The 27,966-nt window shown below is 45.3% G+C and overlaps 1 protein-coding gene across 1 annotated transcript in view; it reads right to left on the reverse strand.

Moving 5' to 3' along the window:
* Window positions 1–27,966, reverse strand: part of NBEAL1 (neurobeachin like 1) — a gene marked incomplete at its 5' end in the record, with an annotated part of 169,294 nt that overhangs the window by 24,639 nt on the left and 116,689 nt on the right. Inside the window, 2 exons of the mRNA XM_088465841.1 lie at window positions 499–593; window positions 27,200–27,372. Of these exons, the coding sequence (XP_088321967.1) occupies window positions 499–593; window positions 27,200–27,372 (268 nt within the window). The remainder of the gene's footprint in view (window positions 1–498; window positions 594–27,199; window positions 27,373–27,966) is intronic.

Here is a 27,966-nt window from a genome sequence, read left to right on the forward strand (position 1 = left end):
ACATACACATGGGGGGGAAGTCTGCACATACACATGGGGGGGAGTCTGCATATACACATGGGGGGGCTGCACATACACATGGGGGGGGCTGCACATACACATGGGGGAGTCTGCACATAGGTCGTCTCCCCAGAACAACAAGTGATTATGAAATGAAGCTGCAGATACTGTATGACCTCTAATATGCATATTACTAATATTTTCTAAATGTAATAATGATAACGAATATATTATATGCACGAGTCCATATATGCAAAATATACATGGAGACTGCGGTGTCACGAAACCATTACATTATGATATAATAGGTATTATGCACACTATTACAGAATTAGTTTTAATGTTAGTGGTTTGTATTTAAGGGAACTTTATATAAAAACAATAAAACAAACTGGCTTAAAAAAGGAGATTTTCTAATTTTTATTTATCTTTTCGTGCTCTTACAGTGATGCTATAAATAATTTATGTGATTTTCTACTAAGCTCATTTATTACCCACCTGCTGTGAGATCTGCCAAATCATACACGTCGTGTCCCGGGATCCAGAAATGAGGTGAATACCGCAGTAATCTGTGGCTAGGCAGGTCACTATATCTATTACACAGAGACAGGACCATAGTATATTATACACACACAGGAATGAGGTGACACTGCAGTAATCTGTGGCTAGGCAGGTCACTATATCTATTACACAGAGAGACAGGACCATAGTATATTATACACACACAGGAATGAGGTGACACTGCAGTAATCTGTGGCTAGGCAGGTCACTATATCTATTACACAGAGAGACAGGACCATAGTATATTATACACACACAGGAATGAGGTGACACTGCAGTAATCTGTGGCTAGGAAGGTCACTATATCTATTATAGAGAGAGACAGGTCCATAGTATATTATATACAGACACAGGAATGAGGTGACACTGCAGTAATCTGTGTCTAGGCAGGTCACTATATATATTACAGAGAGAGAGAGACAGGACCATAGTATATTATACACACACAGGAATGAGGTGACACTGCAGTAATCTGTGGCTAGGCAGGTCACTATATCTATTATAGAGAGAGACAGGACCATAGTATATTATACACACACAGGAATGAGGTGACACTGCAGTAATCTGTGGCTAGGCAGGTCACTATATCTATTATAGAGAGAGACAGGACCATAGTATATTATACACACACAGGAATGAGGTGACACTGCAGTAATCTGTGGCTAGGCAGGTCACTATATCTATTACACAGAGAGACAGGACCATAGTATATTATACACACACAGGAATGAGGTGACACTGCAGTAATCTGTGGCTAGGCAGGTCACTATATCTATTATAGAGAGAGACAGGACCATAGTATATTATACACACACAGGAATGAGGTGACACTGCAGTAATCTGTGGCTAGGCAGGTCACTATATCTATTACACAGAGAGACAGGACCATAGTATATTATACACACACAGGAATGAGGTGACACTGCAGTAATCTGTGGCTAGGCAGGTCACTATATCTATTATAGAGAGAGACAGGACCATAGTATATTATACACACACAGGAATGAGGTGACACTGCAGTAATCTGTGGGTAGGCAGGTCACTATATCTATTATAGAGAGAGACAGGACCATAGTATATTATACACACACAGGAATGAGGTGACACTGCAGTAATCTGTGGCTAGGAAGGTCACTATGTATATTACAGAGAGAGACAGGTCCATAGTATATTATATACAGACACAGGAATGAGGTGACACTGCAGTAATCTGTGTCTAGGCAGGTCACTATATCTATTATAGAGAGAGACAGGACCATAGTATATTATACACACACAGGAATGAGGTGACACTGCAGTAATCTGTGGCTAGGAAGGTCACTATGTATATTACAGAGAGAGACAGGTCCATAGTATATTATATACAGACACAGGAATGAGGTGAAACTGCAGTAATCTGTGGCTAGGCAGGTCACTATATCTATTATAGAGAGAGACAGGATCATAGTATATTATACACACACAGGAATGAGGTGACACTGCAGTAATCTGTGGCTAGGCAGGTCACTATATCTATTATAGAGAGAGACAGGTCCATAGTATATTATATACAGACACAGGAATGAGGTGACACTGCAGTAATCTGTGTCTAGGCAGGTCACTATATATATTACAGAGAGAGAGAGACAGGACCATAGTATATTATACACACACAGGAATGAGATGACACTGCAGTTATCTATGGCTAGGCAGGTCACTATATATATTACAGAGAGAGAGAGACAGGACCATAGTATATTATACACACACAGAAATGAGGTGACACTGCAGTAATCTGTGGCTAGGCAGGTCACTATATCTATTACAGAGAGAGACAGGACCATAGTATATTATATACACACAGGAATGAGGTGACACTGCAGTAATCTGTGGCTAGGCAGCTCACTATATCTATTACAGAGAGAGAGACAGGACCAGTAATCTGTGGCTAGGCAGGTCACTAGGTATATTACAGAGAGAGAGAGACAGGACCATAGTATATTATACACACACAGGAATGAGGTGACACTGCAGTAATCTGTGGCTAGGCAGGTCACTATATCTATTACAGAGAGAGACAGGACCATAGTATATTATACACACACAGGAATGAGGTGACACTGCAGTAATCTGTGGCTAGGCAGGTCACTATATCTATTATAGAGAGAGACAGGACCATAGTATATTATACACACACAGGAATGAGGTGACACTGCAGTAATCTGTGGGTAGGCAGGTCACTATATCTATTATAGAGAGAGACAGGACCATAGTATATTATACACACACAGGAATGAGGTGACACTGCAGTAATCTGTGGCTAGGAAGGTCACTATGTATATTACAGAGAGAGACAGGTCCATAGTATATTATATACAGACACAGGAATGAGGTGAAACTGCAGTAATCTGTGGCTAGGCAGGTCACTATATCTATTATAGAGAGAGACAGGATCATAGTATATTATACACACACAGGAATGAGGTGACACTGCAGTAATCTGTGGCTAGGCAGGTCACTATATCTATTATAGAGAGAGACAGGTCCATAGTATATTATATACAGACACAGGAATGAGGTGACACTGCAGTAATCTGTGTCTAGGCAGGTCACTATATATATTACAGAGAGAGAGAGACAGGACCATAGTATATTATACACACACAGGAATGAGATGACACTGCAGTTATCTATGGCTAGGCAGGTCACTATATATATTACAGAGAGAGAGAGACAGGACCATAGTATATTATACACACACAGAAATGAGGTGACACTGCAGTAATCTGTGGCTAGGCAGGTCACTATATCTATTACAGAGAGAGACAGGACCATAGTATATTATATACACACAGGAATGAGGTGACACTGCAGTAATCTGTGGCTAGGCAGGTCAATATATCTATTACAGAGAGAGAGACAGGACCAGTAATCTGTGGCTAGGCAGGTCACTAGGTATATTACAGAGAGAGAGAGACAGGACCATAGTATATTATACACACACAGGAATGAGGTGACACTGCAGTAATCTGTGGCTAGGCAGGTCACTATGTATATTACAGAGAGAGAGAGACAGGACCATAGTATATTATATACACACAGGAATGAGGTGACACTGCAGTAATCTGTGGCTAGGCAGGTCACTATATCTATTACAGAGAGAGACAGGATCATAGTATATTATACACACACACACAGGAATGAGGTGACACTGCAGTAATCTGTGGCTAGGCAGGTCACTATATCTATTACAGAGAGAGAGACAGGACCAGTAATCTGTGGCTAGGCAGGTCACTAGGTATATTACAGAGAGAGAGAGACAGGACCATAGTATATTATACACACACAGGAATGAGGTGACACTGCAGTAATCTGTGGCTAGGCAGGTCACTATGTATATTACAGAGAGAGAGAGACAGGACCATAGTATATTATATACACACAGGAATGAGGTGACACTGCAGTAATCTGTGGCTAGGCAGGTCACTATATCTATTACAGAGAGAGACAGGATCATAGTATATTATACACACACACACAGGAATGAGGTGACACTGCAGTACTGTGGCTAGGCAGGTCACTATATCTATTACAGAGAGAGAGACAGGACCATAGTATATTATATACTGACACAGGAATGAGGCGACACTGCAGTAATCTGTAGCTAGGCAGGTCACTATATCTATTACAGAGAGAGACAGGACCATAGTATATTATATACAGACACAGGAATGAGGTGACACTGCAGTAATCTGTGGCTAGGCAGGTCACTATATATATTACAGAGAGAGAGAGAGACAGGACCATAGTATATTATACACACACAGGAATGAGATGACACTGCAGTTAACTGTGGCTAGGCAGGTCACTATATATATTAGAGAGAGAGAGAGACAGGACCATAGTATATTATACACACACAGGAATGAGGTGACACTGCAGTAATCTGTGGCTAGGCAGGTCACTATGTATATTACAGAGAGAGAGAGACAGGACCATAGTATATTATATACACACAGGAATGAGGTGACACTGCAGTAATCTGTGGCTAGGCAGGTCACTATATCTATTACAGAGAGAGACAGGACCGTAGTATATTATACACACACAGGAATGAGGTGACACTGCAGTAATCTGTGGCTAGGCAGGTCACTATATCTATTACAGAGAGAGACAGGACCATAGTATATTATACACACACACAGGAATGTGGTGACACTGCAGTAATCTGTGGCTAGGCAGGTCACTATGTATATTACAGAGAGAGAGACAGGACCATAGTATATTATACACACAAAGGAATGAGGTGACACTGCAGTAATCTGTGGCTAGGCAGGTCATTATATATATTACAGAGAGGGCTGTAATAATCTGTGTGACTGCAGAAAACTCTCATCCTTGCATGATACTGTGTAAGACGTGTATTGAATGTAACACTGACTATAGAAAAGCTGTATAACTAACTTCATCTAGACCAGGTGTTCCCAACCACGGTCCTCAAGGCACACTAACAGTCCAGGTTTTATGGATAGCTATAGTTGAGTACAGGTGACTTAATTAGTACCTTAGTTATTATGATTTAAAAATCTGTGCTTAAGCATGGATATCAATAAAACCAGGACTGTTCGTGTGCCTTGAGGACCGAGGTTGGGAATCACTGATCTAGACGGAGGCTGTTATCGCTGCTAGGAGCATGTATATAATCAGTATATAATAGCGAATGTCTGTCTAATGCATGTTATGTATGTGGCTGTAAATGCTCCATAATGTTTGGAGGCCAGATTTCCAGCTCCAACAATGGTTAAAACCCCCCTCCCCCTACAATGACATGGTCAGTGACCATTCCTAGTTTTAGCATCACCAGCAAGTAGGAATTGTCAGGAGTCTTCTGTAATAAATCTGGGAGTATTTGTACTCAGAGGGACCTAACCTGCACTTTCAGGGGTCCTGGATCCTTCCCTCTAGCCATCGTAACTATTCTAGAAAATGACTCCGCCATCTTCATTCTGAGGGCCTGATTCAGTAGCCATCGCACTGCAATTACGTATGCAGATTGAACGATCGCTAGTTATTGCGCATAAGCCGCACTGCTGGTCGCAATGAAATTACGGACGCACAGAGGAATCCAGCGCAGAGTGAGTGACAGGCTGTGAGCGTTTGGGGGTGGCTGGAGAAACGCAGGCGTTCCTGTCCAGTTGAACGCCGTTGCTTGGGCGCGCATAAATTAGCCACTGTGATTGTATACGCAGAAAGAGAGCTCTCTGAGTGCGAGGAGACTTGCAGTGTCTGCGGCTGGACAGACCTGGTGTAAATGCTGCGTACCTGTGTGATGTGCGTCGATGATACCGATGGTTGGACGATATGAGACAGCAGTAGTGGGGTCTCTATGCTGGCTGAGCTGTGGCTGATGTTACAGATGTATACACAGGACTGTGAGGTATTACAGATGTGAGAAAGCAGTAGTGGGCATCTCTATGCTGGCTGTGCTGTGGCTGATGTTACAGATGTATAATCAGGACTGTGAGGTATTACAGATGTGAGATAGCAGTAGTGGGTGTCTCTATGCTGGGTGTGCTGTGGCTGATGTTACAAATGTATACACAGGACTGTGAGGTATTACAGATGTGAGATAGCAGTAGTGGGTGTCTCTATGCTGGCTGAGCTGTGGCTGATGTTACAGATGTATACACAGGACTGTGAGGTATTACAGATGTGAGATAGCAGTAGTGGGTGTCTCTATGCTGGCTGTGCTGTGGCTGATGTTACAGATGTATACACAGGACTGTGAGGTATTACAGATGTGAGATAGCAGTAGTGGGTGTCTCTATGCTGGCTGTGCTGTGGCTGATGTTACAGATGTATACACAGGACTGTGAGGTATTACAGATGTGAGATAGCAGTAGTGGGTGTCTCTATGCTGGCTGTGCTGTGGCTGATGTTACTGATGTATACACAGGACTGTGAGGTATTACAGATGTGAGATAGCAGTAGTGGGTGTCTCTATGCTGGCTGTGCTGTGGCTGATGTTACAGATGTATACACAGGACTGTGAGGTATTACAGATGTGAGATAGCAGTAGTGGGTGTCTCTATGCTGGCTGTGCTGTGGCTGATGTTACTGATGTATACACAGGACTGTGAGGTATTACAGATGTGAGATAGCAGTAGTGGGTGTCTCTATGCTGGCTGTGCTGTGGATGATGTTACAGATGTATACACAGGACTGTGACATATTACAGATGTGAGATAGCAGTAGTGGGTCTCTATGCTGGCTGTGCTGTGGCTGATGTTACAGATGTATACACAGGACTGTGAGGTATTACAGATGTGAGAAAGCAGTAGTGGGCATCTCTATGCTGGCTGTGCTGTGGCTGATGTTACAGATGTATAATCAGGACTGTGAGGTATTACAGATGTGAGATAGCAGTAGTGGGTGTCTCTATGCTGGCTGAGCTGTGGCTGATGTTACAGATGTATACACAGGACTGTGAGGTATTACAGATGTGAGAAAGCAGTAGTGGGTGTCTCTATGCTGGCTGTGCTGTGGCTGATGTTACAGATGTATACACAGGACTGTGAGGTATTACAGATGTGAGATAGCAGTAGTGGGTGTCTCTATGCTGGCTGTGCTGTGGCTGATGTTACAGATGTATACACAGGACTGTGAGGTATTACAGATGTGAGATAGCAGTAGTGGGTGTCTCTATGCTGGCTGTGCTGTGGCTGATGTTACTGATGTATACACAGGACTGTGAGGTATTACAGATGTGAGATAGCAGTAGTGGGTGTCTCTATGCTGGCTGTGCTGTGGCTGATGTTACAGATGTATACACAGGACTGTGAGGTATTACAGATGTGAGATAGCAGTAGTGGGTGTCTCTATGCTGGCTGTGCTGTGGCTGATGTTACTGATGTATACACAGGACTGTGAGGTATTACAGATGTGAGATAGCAGTAGTGGGTGTCTCTATGCTGGCTGTGCTGTGGATGATGTTACAGATGTATACACAGGACTGTGACATATTACAGATGTGAGATAGCAGTAGTGGGTCTCTATGCTGGCTGTGCTGTGGCTGATGTTACAGATGTATACACAGGACTGTGAGGTATTACAGATGTGAGATAGCAGTAGTGGGTGTCTCTATGCTGGCTGTGCTGTGGCTGATGTTACAGATGTATACACAGGACTGTGAGGTATTACAGATGTGAGATAGCAGTAGTGGGTGTCTCTATGCTGGCTGAGCTGTGGCTGATGTTACAGATGTATACACAGGACTGTGAGGTATTACAGATGTGAGATAGCAGTAGTGGGTGTCTCTATGCTGGCTGAGCTGTGGCTGATGTTACAGATGTATACACAGGACTGTGACATATTACAGATGTGAGATAGCAGTAGTGGGGTCTCTATGCTGGCTGAGCTGTGGCTGATGTTACAGATGTATACACAGGACTGTGAGGTATTACAGATGTGAGATAGCAGTAGTGGGTGTCTCTATGATGGCTGTGCTGTGGCTGATGTTACAGATGTATACACAGGACTGTGAGGTATTACAGATGTGAGATAGCAGTAGTGGGTGTCTCTATGCTGGCTGTGCTGTGGCTGATGTTACAGATGTATACACAGGACTGTGAGGTATTACAGATGTGAGATAGCAGTAGTGGGTGTCTCTATGCTGGCTGAGCTGTGGCTGATGTTACAGATGTATACACAGGACTGTGAGGTATTACAGATGTGAGATAGCAGTAGTGGGTGTCTCTATGCTGGCTGTGCTGTGGCTGAAGTTACAGATGTATACACAGGACTGTGAGGTATTACAGATGTGAGATAGCAGTAGTGGGTGTCTCTATGCTGGCTGTGCTGTGGCTGATGTTACAGATGTATACACAGGACTGTGAGGTATTACAGATGTGAGATAGCAGTAGTGGGTGTCTCTATGCTGGCTGTGCTGTGGCTGATGTTACAGATGTATACACAGGACTGTGAGGTATTACAGATGTGAGATAGCAGTAGTGGGTGTCTCTATGCTGGCTGTGCTGTGGCTGATGTTACAGATGTATACACAGGACTGTGAGGTATTACAGATGTGAGATAGCAGTAGTGGGTGTCTCTATGCTGGGTGTGCTGTGGCTGATGTTACAGATGTATACACAGTATTGTGAGGTATTACAGATGTGAGATAGCAGTAGTGGGGTCTCTATGCTGGCTGAGCTGTGGCTGATGTTACAGATGTATACACAGGACTGTGAGGTATTACAGATGTGAGATAGCAGTAGTGGGTGTCGCTATGCTGGCTGTGCTGTGGCTGAAGTTACTGATGTATACGCTGGATTGCGAGGTGTTACAGATGTATAATCAGGACTGTGAGGTATTACAGATGTGAGATAACAGTAGTGGGTGTCTCTATGCTGGCTGTGCTGTGGCTGATGTTACAGATGTATACACAGGACTGTGGTATTACAGATGTGAGATAGCAGTAGTGGGTGTCTATGCTGGCTGTGCTGTGGCTGATGTTACACATGTATACACAGGACTGTGAGGTAGTACAGATGTGAGATAGCAGTAGTGGGTGTCTATGCTGGCTGTGCTGTGGCTGATGTTACAGTTGTATACACAGGACTGAGGTAGTACAGATGTGAGATAGCAGTAGTGGGTGTCTATGCTGGCTGTGCTGTGGCTGATGTTACAGATGTATACACAGTACTGTGAGGTATTACAGATGTGAGATAGCAGTAGTGGGTGTCTCTATGCTGGCTGTGCTGTGGCTGATGTTACAGATGTATACACAGTATTGTGAGGTATTACAGATGTGAGATAGCAGTAGTGGGGTCTCTATGCTGGCTGTGCTGTGGCTGATGTTACAGATGTATACACAGGACTGTGAGGTATTACAGATGTGAGATAGCAGTAGTGGGTGTCTCTATGCTGGCTGAGCTGTGGCTGATGTTACAGATGTATACACAGGACTGTGAGGTATTACAGATGTGAGATAGCAGTAGTGGGTGTCTCTATGCTGGGTGTGCTGTGGCTGATGTTACAGATGTATACACAGTATTGTGAGGTATTACAGATGTGAGATAGCAGTAGTGGGGTCTCTATGCTGGCTGTGCTGTGGCTGATGTTACAGATGTATACACAGTATTGTGAGGTATTACAGATGTGAGATAGCAGTAGTGGGTGTCGCTATGCTGGCTGTGCTGTGGCTGATGTTACTGATGTATACGCTGGATTGCGAGGTTTTACAGATGTATAATCAGGACTGTGAGGTATTACAGATGTGAGATAACAGTAGTGGGTGTCTCTATGCTGGCTGTGCTGTGGCTGATGTTACTGATGTATACACAGGACTGTGAGGTATTACAGATGTGAGATAGCAGTAGTGGGTGTCTATGCTGGCTGTGCTGTGGCTGATGTTACAGATGTATACACAGGACTGAGGTAGTACAGATGTGAGATAGCAGTAGTGGGTGTCTATGCTGGCTGAGCTGTGGCTGATGTTACAGATGTATACACAGGACTGTGAGGTATTACAGATGTGAGATAGCAGTAGTGGGTGTCTCTATGCTGGGTGTGCTGTGGCTGATGTTACAGATGTATAATCAGGACTGTGAGGTATTACAGATGTGAGATAACAGTAGTGGGTGTCTCTATGCTGGCTGTGCTGTGGCTGATGTTACTGATGTATACACAGGACTGTGAGGTATTACAGATGTGAGATAGCAGTAGTGGGTGTCTATGCTGGCTGTGCTGTGGCTGATGTTACAGATGTATACACAGGACTGAGGTAGTACAGATGTGAGATAGCAGTAGTGGGTGTCTCTATGCTGGCTGAGCTGTGGCTGATGTTACAGATGTATACACAGGACTGTGAGGTATTACAGATGTGAGATAGCAGTAGTGGGTGTCTATGCTGGGTGTGCTGTGGCTGATGTTACAGATGTATAATCAGGACTGTGAGGTATTACAGATGTGAGATAACAGTAGTGGGTGTCTCTATGCTGGCTGTGCTGTGGCTGATGTTACAGATGTATACACAGGACTGTGAGGTATTACAGATATGAGATAGCAGTAGTGGGTGTCTCTATGCTGGGTGTGCTGTGGCTGATGTTACACATGTATACACAGGACTGTGAGGTATTACAGATGTGAGATAGCAGTAGTGGGTGTCTCTATGCTGGGTGTGCTGTGGCTGATGTTACAGATATATACACAGTATTGTGAGGTATTACAGATGTGAGATAGTAGTGGGGTCTCTATGCTGGCTGTGCTGTGGCTGATGTTACAGATGTATACACAGGGCTGTGAGGTATTACAGATGTGAGATAGCAGTAGTGGGTGTCGCTATGCTGGCTGTGCTGTGGCTGATGTTACTGATGTATACGCTGGATTGCGAGGTGTTACAGATGTATAATCAGGACTGTGAGGTATTACAGATGTGAGATAACAGTAGTGGGTGTCTCTATGCTGGCTGTGCTGTGGCTGATGTTACAGATGTATACACAGGACTGTGAGGTATTACAGATGTGAGATAGCAGTAGTGGGTGTCTCTATGCTGGGTGTGCTGTGGCTGATGTTACACATGTATACACAGGACTGTGAGGTAGTACAGATGTGAGATAGCAGTAGTGGGTGTCTATGCTGGCTGTGCTGTGGCTGATGTTACAGATGTATACAAAGGACTGAGGTAGTACAGATGTGAGATAGCAGTAGTGGGTGTCTATGCTGGCTGTGCTGTGGCTGATGTTACAGATGTATACACAGTACTGTGAGGTATTACAGATGTGAGATAGCAGTAGTGGGTGTCTCTATGCTGGGTGTGCTGTGGCTGATGTTACAGATGTATACACAGTATTGTGAGGTATTACAGATGTGAGATAGCAGTAGTGGGTGTCTCTATGCTGGGTGTGCTGTGGCTGATGTTACAGATGTATACACAGTATTGTGAGGTATTACAGATGTGAGATAGCAGTAGTGGGCGTCTCTATGCTGGCTGTGCTGTGGCTGATGTTACAGATGTAAACACAGGGCTGTGAGGTATTACAGATGTGAGATAGCAGTAGTGGGTGTCGCTATGCTGGCTGTGCTGTGGCTGATGTTACTGATGTATACGCTGGATTGCGAGGTGTTACAGATGTATAATCAGGACTGTGAGGTATTACAGATGTGAGATAGCAGTAGTGGGTGTCTCTATGCTGGCTGTGCTGTGGTTGATGTTACAGATGTATACACAGGACTGTGAGGTATTACAGATGTGAGATAGCAGTAGTGGGTGTCTCTATGCTGGCTGTGCTGTGGTTGATGTTACAGATATATACACAGTATTGTGAGGTATTACAGATGTGAGATAGTAGTGGGGTCTCTATGCTGGCTGTGCTGTGGCTGATGTTACAGATGTATACACAGTATTGTGAGGTATTACAGATGTGAGATAGCAGTAGTGGGTGTCTCTATGCTGGCTGTGCTGTGGTTGATGTTACAGATGTATACACAGGACTGTGAGGTATTACAGATGTGAGATAGCAGTAGTGGGTGTCTCTATGCTGGCTGTGCTGTGGTTGATGTTACAGATGTATACACAGTACTGTGAGGTATTACAGATGTGAGATAGCAGTAGTGGGTGTCTCTATGCTGGCTGTGCTGTGGTTGATGTTACAGATGTATACACAGGACTGTGAGGTATTACAGATGTGAGATAGCAGTAGTGGGTGTCTCTATGCTGGCTGTGCTGTGGTTGATGTTACAGATGTATACACAGGACTGTGAGGTATTACAGATGTGAGATAGCAGTAGTGGGTGTCTCTATGCTGGGTGTGCTGTGGCTGATGTTACAGATGTATACACAGGGCTGTGAGGTATTACAGATGTGAGATAGCAGTAGTGGGTGTCGCTATGCTGGCTGTGCTGTGGCTGATGTTACTGATGTATACGCTGGATTGCGAGGTGTTACAGATGTATAATCAGGACTGTGAGGTATTACAGATGTGAGATAGCAGTAGTGGGTGTCTCTATGCTGGCTGTGCTGTGGCTGATGTTACAGATGTATACACAGGACTGTGAGGTATTACAGATGTGAGATAGCAGTAGTGGGTGTCTCTATGCTGGGTGTGCTGTGGCTGATGTTACAGATGTATACACAGGACTGAGGTAGTACAGATGTGAGATAGCAGTAGTGGGTGTCGCTATGCTGGCTGTGCTGTGGCTGATGTTACTGATGTATACGCTGGATTGCGAGGTGTTACAGATGTATAATCAGGACTGTGAGGTATTACAGATGTGAGATAGCAGTAGTGGGTGTCTCTATGCTGGGTGTGCTGTGGCTGATGTTACAGATGTATACACAGTATTGTGAGGTATTACAGATGTGAGATAGCAGTAGTGGGTGTCGCTATGCTGGCTGTGCTGTGGCTGATGTTACAGATGTATACATAGGACTGTGAGGTATTACGGATGTGAGATAGCAGTAGTGGGGTCTCTATGCTGGCTGTGCTGTGGCTGATGTTACAGATGTAAACACAGGACTGTGAGGTATTACAGATGTGAGATAGCAGTAGTGGGTGTCTCTATGCTGGATGAGCTGTGGCTGATGTTACAGATGTATACACAGGACTGTGAGGTATTACAGATGTGAGATAGCAGTAGTGGGTGTCGCTATGCTGGCTGTGCTGTGGCTGATGTTACAGATGTATACACAGGACTGTGAGGTATTACAGATGTGAGATAGCAGTAGTGGGTGTCTCTATGCTGGCTGTGCTGTGGCTGATGTTACAGATGTATACACAGGACTGTGAGGTATTACAGATGTGAGATAGCAGTAGTGGGTGTCTCTATGCTGGCTGTGCTGTGGCTGATGTTACAGATGTATACACAGGACTGTGAGGTATTACAGATGTGAGATAGCAGTAGTGGGTGTCTCTATGCTGGGTGTGCTGTGGCTGATGTTACAGATGTATACACAGTATTGTGAGGTATTACAGATGTGAGATAGCAGTAGTGGGGTCTCTATGCTGGCTGAGCTGTGGCTGATGTTACAGATGTATACACAGGACTGTGAGGTATTACAGATGTGAGATAGCAGTAGTGGGTGTCGCTATGCTGGCTGTGCTGTGGCTGAAGTTACTGATGTATACGCTGGATTGCGAGGTGTTACAGATGTATAATCAGGACTGTGAGGTATTACAGATGTGAGATAACAGTAGTGGGTGTCTCTATGCTGGCTGTGCTGTGGCTGATGTTACAGATGTATACACAGGACTGTGGTATTACAGATGTGAGATAGCAGTAGTGGGTGTCTATGCTGGCTGTGCTGTGGCTGATGTTACACATGTATACACAGGACTGTGAGGTAGTACAGATGTGAGATAGCAGTAGTGGGTGTCTATGCTGGCTGTGCTGTGGCTGATGTTACAGTTGTATACACAGGACTGAGGTAGTACAGATGTGAGATAGCAGTAGTGGGTGTCTATGCTGGCTGTGCTGTGGCTGATGTTACAGATGTATACACAGTACTGTGAGGTATTACAGATGTGAGATAGCAGTAGTGGGTGTCTCTATGCTGGCTGTGCTGTGGCTGATGTTACAGATGTATACACAGTATTGTGAGGTATTACAGATGTGAGATAGCAGTAGTGGGGTCTCTATGCTGGCTGTGCTGTGGCTGATGTTACAGATGTATACACAGGACTGTGAGGTATTACAGATGTGAGATAGCAGTAGTGGGTGTCTCTATGCTGGCTGAGCTGTGGCTGATGTTACAGATGTATACACAGGACTGTGAGGTATTACAGATGTGAGATAGCAGTAGTGGGTGTCTCTATGCTGGGTGTGCTGTGGCTGATGTTACAGATGTATACACAGTATTGTGAGGTATTACAGATGTGAGATAGCAGTAGTGGGGTCTCTATGCTGGCTGTGCTGTGGCTGATGTTACAGATGTATACACAGTATTGTGAGGTATTACAGATGTGAGATAGCAGTAGTGGGTGTCGCTATGCTGGCTGTGCTGTGGCTGATGTTACTGATGTATACGCTGGATTGCGAGGTTTTACAGATGTATAATCAGGACTGTGAGGTATTACAGATGTGAGATAACAGTAGTGGGTGTCTCTATGCTGGCTGTGCTGTGGCTGATGTTACTGATGTATACACAGGACTGTGAGGTATTACAGATGTGAGATAGCAGTAGTGGGTGTCTATGCTGGCTGTGCTGTGGCTGATGTTACAGATGTATACACAGGACTGAGGTAGTACAGATGTGAGATAGCAGTAGTGGGTGTCTATGCTGGCTGAGCTGTGGCTGATGTTACAGATGTATACACAGGACTGTGAGGTATTACAGATGTGAGATAGCAGTAGTGGGTGTCTCTATGCTGGGTGTGCTGTGGCTGATGTTACAGATGTATAATCAGGACTGTGAGGTATTACAGATGTGAGATAACAGTAGTGGGTGTCTCTATGCTGGCTGTGCTGTGGCTGATGTTACTGATGTATACACAGGACTGTGAGGTATTACAGATGTGAGATAGCAGTAGTGGGTGTCTATGCTGGCTGTGCTGTGGCTGATGTTACAGATGTATACACAGGACTGAGGTAGTACAGATGTGAGATAGCAGTAGTGGGTGTCTCTATGCTGGCTGAGCTGTGGCTGATGTTACAGATGTATACACAGGACTGTGAGGTATTACAGATGTGAGATAGCAGTAGTGGGTGTCTATGCTGGGTGTGCTGTGGCTGATGTTACAGATGTATAATCAGGACTGTGAGGTATTACAGATGTGAGATAACAGTAGTGGGTGTCTCTATGCTGGGTGTGCTGTGGCTGATGTTACAGATGTATACACAGGACTGTGAGGTATTACAGATGTGAGATAGCAGTAGTGGGTGTCTCTATGCTGGGTGTGCTGTGGCTGATGTTACAGATATATACACAGTATTGTGAGGTATTACAGATGTGAGATAGTAGTGGGGTCTCTATGCTGGCTGTGCTGTGGCTGATGTTACAGATGTATACACAGGGCTGTGAGGTATTACAGATGTGAGATAGCAGTAGTGGGTGTCGCTATGCTGGCTGTGCTGTGGCTGATGTTACTGATGTATACGCTGGATTGCGAGGTGTTACAGATGTATAATCAGGACTGTGAGGTATTACAGATGTGAGATAACAGTAGTGGGTGTCTCTATGCTGGCTGTGCTGTGGCTGATGTTACAGATGTATACACAGGACTGTGAGGTATTACAGATGTGAGATAGCAGTAGTGGGTGTCTCTATGCTGGGTGTGCTGTGGCTGATGTTACACATGTATACACAGGACTGTGAGGTAGTACAGATGTGAGATAGCAGTAGTGGGTGTCTATGCTGGCTGTGCTGTGGCTGATGTTACAGATGTATACACAGGACTGAGGTAGTACAGATGTGAGATAGCAGTAGTGGGTGTCTATGCTGGCTGTGCTGTGGCTGATGTTACAGATGTATACACAGTACTGTGAGGTATTACAGATGTGAGATAGCAGTAGTGGGTGTCTCTATGCTGGGTGTGCTGTGGCTGATGTTACAGATGTATACACAGTATTGTGAGGTATTACAGATGTGAGATAGCAGTAGTGGGTGTCTCTATGCTGGGTGTGCTGTGGCTGATGTTACAGATGTATACACAGTATTGTGAGGTATTACAGATGTGAGATAGCAGTAGTGGGCGTCTCTATGCTGGCTGTGCTGTGGCTGATGTTACAGATGTAAACACAGGGCTGTGAGGTATTACAGATGTGAGATAGCAGTAGTGGGTGTCGCTATGCTGGCTGTGCTGTGGCTGATGTTACTGATGTATACGCTGGATTGCGAGGTGTTACAGATGTATAATCAGGACTGTGAGGTATTACAGATGTGAGATAGCAGTAGTGGGTGTCTCTATGCTGGCTGTGCTGTGGTTGATGTTACAGATGTATACACAGGACTGTGAGGTATTACAGATGTGAGATAGCAGTAGTGGGTGTCTCTATGCTGGCTGTGCTGTGGTTGATGTTACAGATATATACACAGTATTGTGAGGTATTACAGATGTGAGATAGTAGTGGGGTCTCTATGCTGGCTGTGCTGTGGCTGATGTTACAGATGTATACACAGTATTGTGAGGTATTACAGATGTGAGATAGCAGTAGTGGGTGTCTCTATGCTGGCTGTGCTGTGGTTGATGTTACAGATGTATACACAGGACTGTGAGGTATTACAGATGTGAGATAGCAGTAGTGGGTGTCTCTATGCTGGCTGTGCTGTGGTTGATGTTACAGATGTATACACAGGACTGTGAGGTATTACAGATGTGAGATAGCAGTAGTGGGTGTCTCTATGCTGGCTGTGCTGTGGTTGATGTTACAGATGTATACACAGGACTGTGAGGTATTACAGATGTGAGATAGCAGTAGTGGGTGTCTCTATGCTGGGTGTGCTGTGGCTGATGTTACAGATGTATACACAGGGCTGTGAGGTATTACAGATGTGAGATAGCAGTAGTGGGTGTCGCTATGCTGGCTGTGCTGTGGCTGATGTTACTGATGTATACGCTGGATTGCGAGGTGTTACAGATGTATAATCAGGACTGTGAGGTATTACAGATGTGAGATAGCAGTAGTGGGTGTCTCTATGCTGGGTGTGCTGTGGCTGATGTTACAGATGTATACACAGTATTGTGAGGTATTACAGATGTGAGATAGCAGTAGTGGGTGTCGCTATGCTGGCTGTGCTGTGGCTGATGTTACAGATGTATACATAGGACTGTGAGGTATTACGGATGTGAGATAGCAGTAGTGGGGTCTCTATGCTGGCTGTGCTGTGGCTGATGTTACTGATGTAAACACAGGACTGTGAGGTATTACAGATGTGAGATAGCAGTAGTGGGGTCTCTATGCTGGCTGTGCTGTGGCTGATGTTACTGATGTAAACACAGGACTGTGAGGTATTACAGATGTGAGATAGCAGTAGTGGGTGTCTCTATGCTGGATGAGCTGTGGCTGATGTTACAGATGTATACACAGGACTGTGAGGTATTACAGATGTGAGATAGCAGTAGTGGGTGTCGCTATGCTGGCTGTGCTGTGGCTGATGTTACAGATGTATACACAGGACTGTGAGGTATTACAGATGTGAGATAGCAGTAGTGGGTGTCTCTATGCTGGGTGTACTGTGGCTGATGTTACAGATGTATACACAGTATTGTGAGGTATTACAGATGTGAGATAGCAGTAGTGGGGTCTCTATGCTGGCTGTGCTGTGGCTGATGTTACAGATGTATACACAGGGCTGTGAGGTATTACAGATGTGAGATAGCAGTAGTGGGGGTCTCTATGCTGGCTGTGCTGTGGCTGATGTTACTGATGTATACGCTGGATTGCGAGGTGTTACAGATGTATAATCAGGACTGTGAGGTATTACAGATGTGAGATAACAGTAGTGGGTGTCTCTATGCTGGCTGTGCTGTGGCTGATGTTACAGATGTATACACAAGACTGTGAGGTATTACAGATGTGAGATAGCAGTAGTGGGTGTCTATGCTGGCTGTGCTGTGGCTGATGTTACAGATGTATACACAGGACTGAGGTAGTACAGATGTGAGATAGCAGTAGTGGGTGTCTATTCTGGCTGTGCTGTGGCTGATGTTACAGATGTATACACAGGACTGTGAGGTATTAAAGATGTGAGATAGCAGTAGTGGGTGTCTCTATGCTGGGTGTGCTGTGGCTGATGTTACACATGTATACACAGGACTGTGAGGTATTACAGATGTGAGATAGCAGTAGTGGGTGTCTATGCTGGCTGTGCTGTGGCTGATGTTACAGATGTATACACAGGACTGAGGTATTACAGATGTGAGATAGCAGTAGTGGGTGTCTATGCTGGCTGTGCTGTGGCTGATGTTACAGATGTATGCACAGTACTGTGAGGTATTACAGATGTGAGATAGCAGTAGTGGGTGTCTCTATGCTGGGTGTGCTGTGGCTGATATTACAGATGTATACACAGTATTGTGAGGTATTACAGATGTGAGATAGCAGTAGTGGGGTCTCTATGCTGGCTGTGCTGTGGCTGATGTTACAGATGTATACACAGGACTGTGAGGTATTACAGATGTGAGATAGCAGTAGTGGGGTCTCTATGCTGGCTGTGCTGTGGCTGATGTTACAGATGTATACACAGGACTGTGAGGTATTACAGATGTGAGATAGCAGTAGTGGGTGTCTCTATGCTGGCTGAGCTGTGGCTGATGTTACAGATGTATACACAGGACTGTGAGGTATTACAGATGTGAGATAGCAGTAGTGGGTGTCTCTATGCTGGGTGTGCTGTGGCTGATGTTACAGATGTATACACAGTATTGTGAGGTATTACAGATGTGAGATAGCAGTAGTGGGGTCTCTATGCTGGCTGTGCTGTGGCTGATGTTACAGATGTATACACAGGGCTGTGAGGTATTACAGATGTGAGATAGCAGTAGTGGGTGTCACTATGCTGGCTGTGCTGTGGCTGATGTTACTGATGTATACGCTGGATTGCGAGGTGTTACAGATATGAGATAGCAGTAGTGGGTGTCTCTATGCTGGGTGTGCTGTGGCTGATGTTACAGATGTATACACAGGACTGTGAGGTATTACAGATATGAGATAGCAGTAGTGGGTGTCTCTATGCTGGGTGTGCTGTGGCTGATGTTACACATGTATACACAGGACTGTGAGGTAGTACAGATGTGAGATAGCAGTAGTGGGTGTCTATGCTGGCTGTGCTGTGGCTGATGTTACAGATGTATACACAGGACTGAGGTAGTACAGATGTGAGATAGCAGTAGTGGGTGTCTATGCTGGCTGTGCTGTGGCTGATGTTACAGATGTATACACAGTACTATAAGGTATTACAGATGTGAGATAGCAGTAGTGGGTGTCTCTATGCTGGCTGTGCTGTGGCTGATGTTACAGATGTATACACAGTATTGTGAGGTATTACAGATGTGAGATAGCAGTAGTGGGGTCTCTATGCTGGCTGTGCTGTGGCTGATGTTACAGATGTAAACACAGGGCTGTGAGGTATTACAGATGTGAGATAGCAGTAGTGGGTGTCGCTATGCTGGCTGTGCTGTGGCTGATGTTACAGATGTATACACAGGACTGTGAGGTATTACAGATGTGAGATAGCAGTAGTGGGTGTCTATGCTGGCTGTGCTGTGGCTGATGTTACAGATGTATACACAGGACTGAGGTAGTACAGATGTGAGATAGCAGTAGTGGGTGTCTATGCTGGCTGTGCTGTGGCTGAAGTTACAGATGTATACACAGTACTGTGAGGTATTACAGATGTGAGATAGCAGTAGTGGGTGTCTTTATGCTGGGTGTGCTGTGGCTGATGTTACAGATGTATACACAGTATTGTGAGGTATTACAGATGTGAGATAGCAGTAGTGGGTGTCGCTATGCTGGCTGTGCTGTGGCTGATGTTACTGATGTATACGCTGGATTGCGAGGTGTTACAGATGTATAATCAGGACTGTGAGGTATTACAGATGTGAGAACAGTAGTGGGTGTCTCTATGCTGGCTGTGCTGTGGTTGATGTTACAGATGTATACACAGGACTGTGAGGTATTACAGATGTGAGATAGCAGTAGTGGGTGTCTCTATGCTGGCTGTGCTGTGGTTGATGTTACAGATGTATACACAGGACTGTGAGGTATTACAGATGTGAGATAGCAGTAGTGGGTGTCTCTATGCTGGCTGTGCTGTGGTTGATGTTACAGATGTATACACAGGACTGTGAGGTATTACGGATGTGAGATAGCAGTAGTGGGTGTCTCTATGCTGGCTGTGCTGTGGCTGATGTTACAGATGTATACACAGGACTGTGAGGTATTACAGATGTGAGATAGCAGTAGTGGGTGTCTATGCTGGCTGTGCTGTGGCTGATGTTACAGATGTATACACAGGACTGTGAGGTATTACAGATGTGAGATAGCAGTAGTGGGTGTCTCTATGCTGGCTGTGCTGTGGTTGATGTTACAGATGTATACACAGGACTGTGACATATTACAGATGTGAGATAGCAGTAGTGGGGTCTCTATGCTGGCTGAGCTGTGGCCGATGTTACAGATGTATACACAGGACTGTGAGGTATTACGGATGTGAGATAGCAGTAGTGGGTGTCTCTATGCTGGCTGTGCTGTGGCTGATGTTACAGATGTATACACAGGACTGTGAGGTATTACAGATGTGAGATAGCAGTAGTGGGTGTCTCTATGCTGGCTGAGCTGTGACTGATGTTACAGATGTATACACAGGACTGTGAGGAATTACAGATGTGAGATAGCAGTAGTGGGTGTCTCTATGCTAGCTGAGCTGTGGCTGATGTTACAGATGTATACACAGGACTGTGAGGTATTACAGATGTGAGATAGCAGTAGTGGGTGTCTCTATGCTGGCTGTGCTGTGGCTGATGTTACTGATGTATACACAGGACTGTGAGGTATTACAGATGTGAGATAGCAGTAGTGGGTGTCTATACTGGCTGTGCTGTGGTTGATGTTACAGATGTATACACAGGACTGTGAGGTAGTACAGATGTGAGATAGCAGTAGTGGGTGTCTCTATGCTGGCTGTGCTGTGGCTGATGTTACTGATGTATACACAGGACTGTGAGGTATTACAGATGTGAGAAAGCAGTAGTGGGTGTCTCTATGCTGGCTGAGCTGTGGCTGATGTTACAGATGTATACACAAGACTGTGAGGTATTACAGATGTGAGATAGCAGTAGTGGGTGTCTCTATGCTGGCTGTGCTGTGGCTGATGTTACAGATGTATACACAGGACTGTGAGGTATTACAGATGTGAGATAGCAGTAGTGGGTGTCTCTATGCTGGCTGTGCTGTGGCTGATGTTACAGATGTATACACAGGACTGTGAGGTATTACATATGTGAGATAGCAGTAGTGGGTGTCGCTATGCTGGCTGTGCTGTGGCTGATGTTACTGATGTATACGCTGGATTGCGAGGTGTTACAGATGTATAATCAGGACTGTGAGGTATTACAGATGTGAGAACAGTAGTGGGTGTCTCTATGCTGGCTGTGCTGTGGTTGATGTTACAGATGTATACACAGGTCTGTGAGGTATTACAGATGTGAGATAGCAGTAGTGGGTGTCTCTATGCTGGCTGTGCTGTGGTTGATGTTACAGATGTATACACAGGACTGTGAGGTATTACAGATGTGAGATAGCAGTAGTGGGTGTCTCTATGCTGGCTGTGCTGTGGTTGATGTTACAGATGTATACACAGGACTGTGAGGTATTACAGATGTGAGATAGCAGTAGTGGGTGTCTCTATGCTGGCTGTGCTGTGGTTGATGTTACAGATGTATACACAGGACTGTGAGGTATTACAGATGTGAGATAGCAGTAGTGGGTGTCTCTATGCTGGCTGAGCTGTGGCTGATGTTACTGATGTATACACAGGACTGTGAGGTATTACAGATGTGAGATAGCAGTAGTGGGGTCTCTATGCTGGCTGAGCTGTGGCCGATGTTACAGATGTATACACAGGACTGTGAGGTATTACGGATGTGAGAAAGCAGTAGTGGGGTCTCTATGCTGGCTGAGCTGTGGCCGATGTTACAGATGTATACACAGGACTGTGAGGTATTACGGATGTGAGATAGCAGTAGTGGGTGTCTCTATGCTGGCTGTGCTGTGGCTGATGTTACAGATGTATACACAGGACTGTGAGGTATTACAGATGTGAGATAGCAGTAGTGGGTGTCTATGCTGGCTGTGCTGTGGTTGATGTTACAGATGTATACACAGGACTGTGAGGTATTACAGATGTGAGATAGCAGTAGTGGGTGTCTCTATGCTGGCTGTGCTGTGGCTGATGTTACAGATGTATACACAGGACTGTGACATATTACAAATGTGAGATAACAGTAGTGGGTGTCTCTATGCTGGCTGAGCTGTGGCTGATGTTACAGATGTATACACAGGACTGTGAGGTATTACAGATGTGAGATAGCAGTAGTTGGTGTCTCTATGCTGGCTGTGCTGTGGCTGATGTTACAGATGTATACACAGGACTGTGAGGTATTACGGATGTGAGATAGCAGTAGTGGGTGTCTCTATGCTGGCTGTGCTGTGGCTGATGTTACAGATGTATACACAGGACTGTGAGGTATTACAGATGTGAGATAGCAGTAGTTGGTGTCTCTATGCTGGCTGAGCTGTGACTGATGTTACAGATGTATACACAGGACTGTGAGGTATTACAGATGTGAGATAGCAGTAGTGGGTGTCTCTATGCTGGCTGTGCTGTGGCTGATGTTACAGATGTATACACAGGACTGTGAGGTATTACAGATGTGAGATAGCAGTAGTGGGCATCTCTATGCTGGCTGTGCTGTGGCTGATGTTACAGATGTATACACAGGACTGTGAGGTATTACGGATGTGAGATAGCAGTAGTGGGTGTCTCTATGCTGGCTGTGCTGTGGCTGATGTTACAGATGTATACACAGGACTGTGAGGTATTACAGATGTGAGATAGCAGTAGTGGGTGTCTCTATGCTGGCTGTGCTGTGGCTGATGTTACAGATGTATACACAGGACTGTGAGGTATTACAGATGTGAGATAGCAGTAGTGGGTGTCTCTATGCTGGCTGAGCTGTGACTGATGTTACAGATGTATACACAGGACTGTGAGGTATTACAGATGTGAGATAGCAGTAGTGGGTGTCTCTATGCTGGCTGTGCTGTGACTGATGTTACAGATGTATACACAGGACTGTGAGGTATTACAGATGTGAGATAGCAGTAGTGGGTGTCGCTATGCTGGCTGTGCTGTGGCTGATGTTACAGATGTATACACAGGACTGTGAGGTATTACAGATGTGAGATAGCAGTAGTGGGTGTCTATGCTGGCTGTGCTGTGGCTGATGTTACAGATGTATACACAGGACTGAGGTAGTACAGATGTGAGATAGCAGTAGTGGTTGTCTATGCTGGCTGTGCTGTGGCTGAAGTTACAGATGTATACACAGTACTGTGAGGTATTACAGATGTGAGATAGCAGTAGTGGGTGTCTTTATGCTGGGTGTGCTGTGGCTGATGTTACAGATGTATACACAGTATTGTGAGGTATTACAGATGTGAGATAGCAGTAGTGGGTGTCTCTATGCTGGCTGTGCTGTGGCTGATGTTACAGATGTATACACAGGACTGTGAGGTATTACGGATGTGAGATAGCAGTAGTGGGTGTCTCTATGCTGGCTGTGCTGTGGTTGATGTTACAGATGTATACACAGGACTGTGAGGTATTACAGATGTGAGATAGCAGTAGTGGGTGTCTCTATGCTGGCTGTGCTGTGGCTGATGTTACAGATGTATACACAGGACTGTGAGGTATTACAGATGTGAGATAGCAGTAGTGGGTGTCTCTATGCTGGCTGTGCTGTGGTTGATGTTACAGATGTATACACAGGACTGTGAGGTATTACAGATGTGAGATAGCAGTAGTGGGTGTCTCTATGCTGGCTGTGCTGTGGTTGATGTTACAGATGTATACACAGGACTGTGAGGTATTACAGATGTGAGATAGCAGTAGTGGGTGTCTCTATGCTGGCTGTGCTGTGGTTGATGTTACAGATGTATACACAGGACTGTGAGGTATTACGGATGTGAGATAGCAGTAGTGGGTGTCTCTATGCTGGCTGTGCTGTGGCTGATGTTACAGATGTATACACAGGACTGTGAGGTATTACAGATGTGAGATAGCAGTAGTGGGTGTCTCTATGCTGGCTGTGCTGTGGCTGATGTTACAGATGTATACACAGGACTGTGAGGTATTACAGATGTGAGATAGCAGTAGTGGGTGTCTCTATGCTGTGGTTGATGTTACAGATGTATACACAGGACTGTGAGGTATTACAGATGTGAGATAGCAGTAGTGGGCATCTCTATGCTGGCTGTGCTGTGGCTGATGTTACAGATGTATACACAGGACTGTGACATATTACAGATGTGAGATAGCAGTAGTGGGGTCTCTATGCTGGCTGAGCTGTGGCCGATGTTACAGATGTATACACAGGACTGTGAGGTATTACGGATGTGAGATAGCAGTAGTGGGTGTCTCTATGCTGGCTGTGCTGTGGCTGATGTTACAGATGTATACACAGGACTGTGAGGTATTACAGATGTGAGATAGCAGTAGTGGGTGTCTCTATGCTGGCTGAGCTGTGACTGATGTTACAGATGTATACACAGGACTGTGAGGAATTACAGATGTGAGATAGCAGTAGTGGGTGTCTCTATGCTAGCTGAGCTGTGGCTGATGTTACAGATGTATACACAGGACTGTGAGGTATTACAGATGTGAGATAGCAGTAGTGGGTGTCTCTATGCTGGCTGTGCTGTGGCTGATGTTACAGATGTATACACAGGACTGTGAGGTATTACAGATGTGAGATAGCAGTAGTGGGTGTCTCTATGCTGGCTGTGCTGTGGCTGATGTTACAGATGTATACACAGGACTGTGAGGTATTACAGATGTGAGATAGCAGTAGTGGGTGTCTCTATGCTGGCTGTGCTGTGGTTGATGTTACAGATGTATACACAGGACTGTGAGGTATTACAGATGTGAGATAGCAGTAGTGGGTGTCTCTATGCTGGCTGAGCTGTGGCTGATGTTACTGATGTATACACAGGACTGTGAGGTATTACAGATGTGAGATAGCAGTAGTGGGGTCTCTATGCTGGCTGAGCTGTGGCCGATGTTACAGATGTATACACAGGACTGTGAGGTATTACGGATGTGAGAAAGCAGTAGTGGGGTCTCTATGCTGGCTGAGCTGTGGCCGATGTTACAGATGTATACACAGGACTGTGAGGTATTACGGATGTGAGATAGCAGTAGTGGGTGTCTCTATGCTGGCTGTGCTGTGGCTGATGTTACAGATGTATACACAGGACTGTGAGGTATTACAGATGTGAGATAGCAGTAGTGGGTGTCTATGCTGGCTGTGCTGTGGTTGATGTTACAGATGTATACACAGGACTGTGAGGTATTACAGATGTGAGATAGCAGTAGTGGGTGTCTCTATGCTGGCTGTGCTGTGGCTGATGTTACAGATGTATACACAGGACTGTGAGGTATTACAGATGTGAGATAGCAGTAGTGGGCATCTCTATGCTGGCTGTGCTGTGGCTGATGTTACAGATGTATACACAGGACTGTGACATATTACAGATGTGAGATAACAGTAGTGGGTGTCTCTATGCTGGCTGAGCTGTGGCTGATGTTACAGATGTATACACAGGACTGTGAGGTATTACAGATGTGAGATAGCAGTAGTTGGTGTCTCTATGCTGGCTGTGCTGTGGCTGATGTTACAGATGTATACACAGGACTGTGAGGTATTACGGATGTGAGATAGCAGTAGTGGGTGTCTCTATGCTGGCTGTGCTGTGGCTGATGTTACAGATGTATACACAGGAATGTGAGGTATTACAGATGTGAGATAGCAGTAGTTGGTGTCTCTATGCTGGCTGAGCTGTGACTGATGTTACAGATGTATACACAGGACTGTGAGGTATTACAGATGTGAGATAGCAGTAGTGGGTGTCTCTATGCTGGCTGTGCTGTGGCTGATGTTACAGATGTATACACAGGACTGTGAGGTATTACAGATGTGAGATAGCAGTAGTGGGCATCTCTATGCTGGCTGTGCTGTGGCTGATGTTACAGATGTATACACAGGACTGTGAGGTATTACGGATGTGAGATAGCAGTAGTGGGTGTCTCTATGCTGGCTGTGCTGTGGCTGATGTTACAGATGTATACACAGGACTGTGAGGTATTACAGATGTGAGATAGCAGTAGTGGGTGTCTCTATGCTGGCTGTGCTGTGGCTGATGTTACAGATGTATACACAGGACTGTGAGGTATTACAGATGTGAGATAGCAGTAGTGGGTGTCTCTATGCTGGCTGAGCTGTGACTGATGTTACAGATGTATACACAGGACTGTGAGGTATTACAGATGTGAGATAGCAGTAGTGGGTGTCTCTATGCTGGCTGTGCTGTGGCTGATGTTACAGATGTATACACAGGACTGTGAGGTATTACAGATGTGAGATAGCAGTAGTGGGTGTCTCTATGCTGGCTGAGCTGTGGCTGATGTTACAGATGTATACACAGGACTGTGAGGTAGTACAGATGTGAGATAGCAGTAGTGGGTGTCTCTATGCTGGCTGAGCTGTGGCTGATGTTACAGATGTATACACAGGACTGTGAGGTATTACAGATGTGAGATAGCAGTAGTGGGTGTCTCTATGCTGGCTGAGCTGTGGCTGATGTTACAGATGTATACACAGGACTGTGAGGTATTACGGATGTGAGAAAGCAGCAGTGGGTGTCTCTATGCTGGCTGTGCTTTGGCTGGTATTAGCATTTTCTCGCTGCTGCGTTCCGTACAAATGTGCAGCTGCGTACGCAATAGCGATCCTTACTGAATCAGGCCCTAAGATCGTTAAGCACAAGTGTCAGGTAATGGTGTTGTCTGCTGCGGCCGGAGCACGGACCATTGCTAAGGTTCCGGCTACATTGGGCAGGAAGGCAGAGTACAGAAATGCATAACCCAGCTGCAGGTCCTCACCCATGTGCCGAATGTGTTGTCCGATCACCTTGCCCTTAGCCAGGGACGACACCCGGATGCTGTTATCCCAGTGACCTCCACTGAACAGCACCTTCCCGTCATGGGACACCACAAAGAGTTTGCAGGTCATCTCAAGGCCAGGAGCGAATGGGCCAGACACGGAACGCTGGGCTCTGTAATTAGGTTCCAGCATCATTTCAGGGTTTATTTGGAATCAGGAAAAAGGCATAAAGACAGATTCACTATCACTGACAACAGTCATTTGCACATTTACATTCTGGTTATATAATGGTTCTTCCTGAGCAGTCACCTGTGTGTATTTCTCCATTTTGCTGTTACCATATCCTATATGTAATACAGGCACATGAAGGAGGAGTAACTGTGGCCCTGGGTAACACTATGCTGCCCTGCAGGTGCGGCTGATGTAACATGTGCAGTGGGATTAGATTTGGGAGGATCGTATCCTAACTCAGATATACGGGGGCTGATTGCCTCTGTTTTTCTGTCCCATAGGTAGACGTGGCCACGCAGATGGGCCAAGTGGTTCTTATCTGCCATCAAATTCTAGATTATGTTTCTAAGCTGGTTATTGTGACGCTCATACATCGATGTGTCTGAACCTGTGGTTGGACTGCCATAGTCTATGTTTGGTCACAGCGAGTGGAAGATCTTCGTACGTTTCGTCATGGCGGATGAGGAAGACGCGTCTGTGAGATGTGCGATTGAATTTTGTGTTAAATGAAACTCATGGAATGTTACGGAAGCAT

The sequence above is a fragment of the Taudactylus pleione genome, unplaced genomic scaffold (genome assembly GCF_031769625.1).
Source record: "Taudactylus pleione unplaced genomic scaffold, aTauple2 ptg002175l, whole genome shotgun sequence".
NCBI lineage: Eukaryota > Metazoa > Chordata > Amphibia > Anura > Myobatrachidae > Taudactylus > Taudactylus pleione.